The following is a 5266-nucleotide window of genomic DNA, read 5'->3' as shown; positions in this document are numbered from 1 at the left end:
TTGCGGGGGTCTTCGCCATTTAACAGAGACATGGCAGGTTTCTTAATGTAGAAGCGGGTAAGATTTTACCCATTAAATTTTATGCTCAAAGGCTGGCGCTGCTCAGGCAATATCCCATACTGCTCTACTGTCAGAAGAGATACCGCTTCAGTCGTATGCAGATGTTCGCTTTCACAAACATTTGTCGATAATAAAATTCATCGTAAGATCTTTACTGCCAAAAACGATTTTGCGAACAAAATTCATCGTAAGATCTTTGATGCCACAAACGCCCTTCGCGAAAAAAAATTCTTCATAAGATCTTTGCTGTCAGAAGCGCATTTGCGAACTGAATTTGTCGAAAGATCTTCTCTGTCAACTGCACGTTTGACGAACAAAATGATGGCCCGTGTGAGCACTTGCCTGCTCGTAGCGCTACTTGTGCTTGCTGTGTGTCTCATGGATGTCCAGTGCGACACACGTAACAAGAGGTCAGACGATCATCCAGCCTTCGAGGCTGTGGTCAGCGGACTCAGCCAGCAAGTGACCCGCCTGGGAGCCCAGCTGACCGCAATACAGAACCAGATGGGGACCCAAATCACATCACTACAAACCCAGACGGAAACCAAAATGACAGCTCTGCAAAACCAGCTCAACCACCTCCAAACAAAATTTGGTACGGCATTGAACTTTCTTCTTTTTCTTTTTTTTCGGCACGATTGTTGCCGTTGTCGCAAAATAAAATAATGAACTGAGACCTGCCTCACGGGGGATAACCGGTCAAAGGCCGTAAGGAGGCCGAAGGCCGCTCCTGACACGTGTGAAGGCAAGTTTTGTCTGTTTTCTAGGTATTGTTTGATTTATGTCGGGATTTAAGGTAAGCTACTGATTCAGCGATGACTAAATTTGTTTCTCGATGCATAAAAAGTCAGGGAGCGATTGATATTTGCCCGTAAATAGCCTTCAAAGCTGAAAATGTCGGCGATTGAGCACCGGAAATGGCTGTTCGATGGGTTTTGCAAGTAGAAATGTGCTTTATTTCACCAAATCAGCTCGTATTTGGTATGGGTACGGGATTCTGGAGGACGAAGGAGTCATAAGAGGTGCAAAGAAGTGCTATTTGGGAGTATAATAAATCTTCCGAGCCAGTAGACAAGAGAAGGTCATATTTGAGATGCGCGTAGGCCGATAGTCTTTTCGACAAGCGAATGATACAGCAGATTAATCATGTCACGCAAAACGTCTTTCTCGTAGCAGACGACGGTTCTGCATAGCGCCAGTTCCTCTGAACGGTCAACTGCCACCGTTCTTGTTCAAGTGACTTGCAGCCGTTTGTTGCGTTTTATATTCAGAGGTACACAATAACATGCTATTGCAGATAATCTTACAGCGAGTCGCATTGAAATCACAAACTGACGACTAAATTGTGAAAAAAAGGAAACTGGATCACTCACACAGGTTCACGATGGCTCAGGGGCAAGATAAACCACGCATAAATAAATTCTTTCAAAATTGCTCGCTCTTTATGAAGGGCACCTAGGATGTTCTCAAGCGGTGAGTGTTTAAATGAAAGGGTGTTTGTACTGTGTATAAATGCCTGACAGTATCTGTGATGGTTTACGGGAGGCTTACCGTGCCTTTAAGCTGACACTATGGTACCTTTTGTTGTCCAAGGAGTAACGGTGCTGTTCAGTTGAACAACACCTTCCTGCCCCCAGTACAATTATTAATGACAATCAAAGCTCCTGGTCCTGAAAGCCAAAACGTTATAGGGGCAAACACTATAGTGTGGGCTCAGATAACTTTGGCTCCACATAACGCAGGATCAGTAAAAACCCACCTGATGAGAACATTTTACATTTGAACGGTTATTTGTGAGTCTATCCTCGTGTCTGGAAAACCAAACCCCCTAGGTCCGGCCATGCCCCCCCCCCCCCCCCCCCCAAACAAAATGCACATTCGGCACAGAAAGTACTCAGACTGTAAAACTCTTGCTGTTGTGTCTGAGAGAAAGGATTGCTTACATCCCAGGTAAAAGTTTGGATCTAGTTTCACCACATGGTTTCCACGGAAAGGTAGGCATGCCTGTGCTCAACAATGCAGATCATTTATTACCTTTAAATCTATGTCGCCTTGCACATTTTCCTGGATATGCCTACAGCTGCTGCGTTCTTTAGGGTGTGACATATTGAGGAGACACTGTAAATTTATACGAAGTACTTTAGATCTGACTAGTCAAGTAAATCTTCTGAACTTGCGTTAAGCTGAAGACAAACAACTGTTTGGTTTAAATTGCTCGGCAAACAAGTTCTCCAGCTTATCGGCTGCAAACTTCTTTTTTTCGCTTTTTTTTCGTTGCCAAGCACATCTTTGTGGGGCTGCAAGCTTTTCAGTTAATTGAAGCAACATGTTTTCACCTTCCCCCTTCGTCAGCTGAGTCCATACAATCATTCAAACCGTGTCACTTGCCCCACACATATGAATTGACACAGTGGCACTGGAGCTACATATATAAGTCCAGACTGTAGCACGTGTTTCTTCAAACAGCTCAAGACCTCAGCACCAGACACACACACTGCTACAGCCATGACGGACAGACACAGCAAGACTTCCTCACGGCTGCTGCTGGCAGTGATTCTGTGCTCTGTGAGTGTCCATTGTGACACAGCATGGTCACGTGACAAACGGTCAGATGATCACAATCCTTTGGAGGCTGTGGTCAGCGGACTCAGCCAGCAAGTGACCCGCCTGGGAGCCCAGCTGACCGCAATACAGAACCAGATGGGGGCCCAAATCACATCACTACAAACCCAGACGGAAACCAAAATGACAGCTCTGCAAAACCAGCTCAACCACCTCCAAACAAAATTTGGTACAGCATTGAACTTTCTTCTTTTTCTTTTTTTTCGGACACGATAGTTGCCGTTGTCGCAAAATAAAAAAATGAACTGAGACCTGCCTGTTTGTCAAAGAAAAAGGTTGTCTAAGCAGTGATCGCTCCAAACTTATGTCTTTTTCTTCCGAAAATACGCAGATTGGAGTTAAAATATATAGCGCCGAGGGTGTGCCTCGACTCGTAATTCGGAGCTTTTTATGGTTGTTTTGCCTCACCATCAAGAAATACAACTCTTCTACGGGGCACAAAAACACGACAAGAGTCATTTCCGAACAGTTTGGGAGCAGGCCTCCTAAGCGGAAGGTTCAGTTTTCAAGGCCGCGCCTGGTGGGTTAAGGGTGGATAATTGTCCGATCCCACAGGTCAACTTATGTGCAGACCAGCTTGTGCCTTATCCCCCTTCGCGTACACACGCAAGCACAAGACCACATACATATAAACATCCTGTAATCCATGTCAGAGTTCGGTAGGTTATAGACACACGAAAATAACAAGCATGCATCCACTGAAAGCGGCGTCAAGCTGCCTAAATAGAGGGGTAAAAACGGTAATACACTTTAAATCCTACTCAAGCAAAAAGCACGATTGTACGTAGGAGTTATAACACACATACGCAGACAAAGAAGAAGAATTTCCGAACATGGTCGTTTCTAACATAATTTTACTTTCGCAGTACTAACATTGACTTAGAGAGCATCGTCATTGTCGTTCCAGACGCCTCCCAGAAGCAGGTGGCCTTCGTCGCCCGCAACAGCGCCGACCCTTTCAACGTGGCCGCCGCAGGGACGCTGGTGTACAACGTGGCCGACATCAACCTGGGCGGCGGCTTCGACACAGTCACCGGCGTCTTCACCGCGCCCACCTCGGGTCTCTACGTCTTCTTCCTCAACTGCATGGCTGTGAGTGGAGGTGTGGACGAAGACATCGGTGTGCTGGTGGATGGCAAGCGTGTGTGTGGCTGTTACTCCTACCCGAAAGATTTTTCAATTTTGGGGTCTGGTTTGGCTACGGTGCACGTGATCGCGGGGAAGCGCGCGTGGGTGCATCTGCACCGAGATTCAAGCAGAAATGTACGAGGGTCCTACACGAACACCTTTTCTGGCTTTCTTGTCAAAACCGATGATTAAAAACGAACGAAGAAAGGAGGGTATCTTTCAGATGAAGAACATCACCTGTGCCGCTGGGTTCAGACGATAAAACCAACATTGAAAATGAATCAAGCTAGAAAATCGTAATAAGCAGACAGCTTATAACATGGAGAATCAAAAAACAAGAAAGGTAGGTTGTTGGAATTTTGGAACGTTGGCAGTCTCTTTGTTTTTGGATTTTTTATTATTACATGGAGTCCATTTCGTCAGATCTCGCTTCCTTCATCAACAAAGCTATGTTTTATGTCCTTCGTCGACATGTTTTTTTCCCGGAGAGAGGAAGAAAGAGAGAGAGAGACAGAGAAACAGAGACAGAGAGACAGACAGACACAGAGGCAGATAGAGACAGAGACAGAGAGACAGAGACAGTAAAACAGAAAGAGACAGAGACAGAGAGATAGACAGAGAGACAGAGACAGAGAGAGACAGAGAGAGACAAAGAGACAGAGATAGAGTGAGAGAGACAGAGTGAGAGACAGAGACAGACAGAGAGAGACATAGGCAGAGAGAAAAAGAAAGTAGAGAGATATATATATATATATATATGAGTTTCTTTTCTAATGAATTCTGTAATAGACAGGTCTGGCATGTATCATTATTTTTGTTCGCAGACAAGCTGTCACTGCATGCAATTAAAGTAACAGACTTAATGCCTGGTCTTACACTTATATCGTGTGTGTTTTTGTTCGTGTGAGTGTGTGTGTGTGTGTGTGTGTGACCGCGGATATGACTCCAAATTGGAGGCCTGCGAAATGAGGCTTACCAAATCTCCCGCAAAAAAACTTCCACAAATTATCGTAATTGGGAACTTTGCCAGCAAAATTAGAATGACAAAATATACACTGACACAGAGATCTGAAAAAAGAATGCAAACTGTGAACAATTAAAGGCAGAGTAAGCCTCCCGTAAACCATCACAGATACGGTCAGGCTTTTACACACAGTACAAACACCCTTTCATTTAAACACTCACCAATTGAGAACATCCTAGGTGCCCTCCGTAAAGAGCGAACAATTTTCAAAGAATTTATTTTTGCGTGGTTTATCTTACCCCTGAGCCATCGTGAACCCGTGTGATCCAGTTTTCCCTTTTCACAATGCAGTCGTCATAGTTAGTCATTTGAATGCGACTCGACGTGAGCTTATCTACAATAGCACGTTTTTTTATGCACGAAACAACGGCTGTGGTTCACAAGAACTCTAGCGATGGCTTTTGACTGTTGAGAGGAACGGCGATTTGCACT

The 5266-nt window shown here is 44.9% G+C and overlaps 1 protein-coding gene across 1 annotated transcript; it reads left to right on the top strand.

The window, feature by feature from the left end:
* Positions 1-378: 378 nt before the first annotated feature.
* Positions 379-3817, top strand: LOC138957004 (uncharacterized; the record flags this gene model as incomplete). Its single annotated transcript, XM_070328184.1, has 3 exons — positions 379-655; positions 2648-2851; positions 3590-3817. Coding segments are annotated over exons 1-3 (709 nt in total), but the record flags the coding sequence as incomplete, so codon positions are not given.
* Between the last annotated feature and the right edge of the window lie 1449 nt (positions 3818-5266).

This window comes from Littorina saxatilis, unplaced genomic scaffold, assembly GCF_037325665.1.
Source record: "Littorina saxatilis isolate snail1 unplaced genomic scaffold, US_GU_Lsax_2.0 scaffold_1598, whole genome shotgun sequence".
In the NCBI taxonomy this organism is placed as follows: domain Eukaryota; kingdom Metazoa; phylum Mollusca; class Gastropoda; order Littorinimorpha; family Littorinidae; genus Littorina; species Littorina saxatilis.
This window is presented reverse-complemented; position numbering and strand designations above follow the sequence as displayed.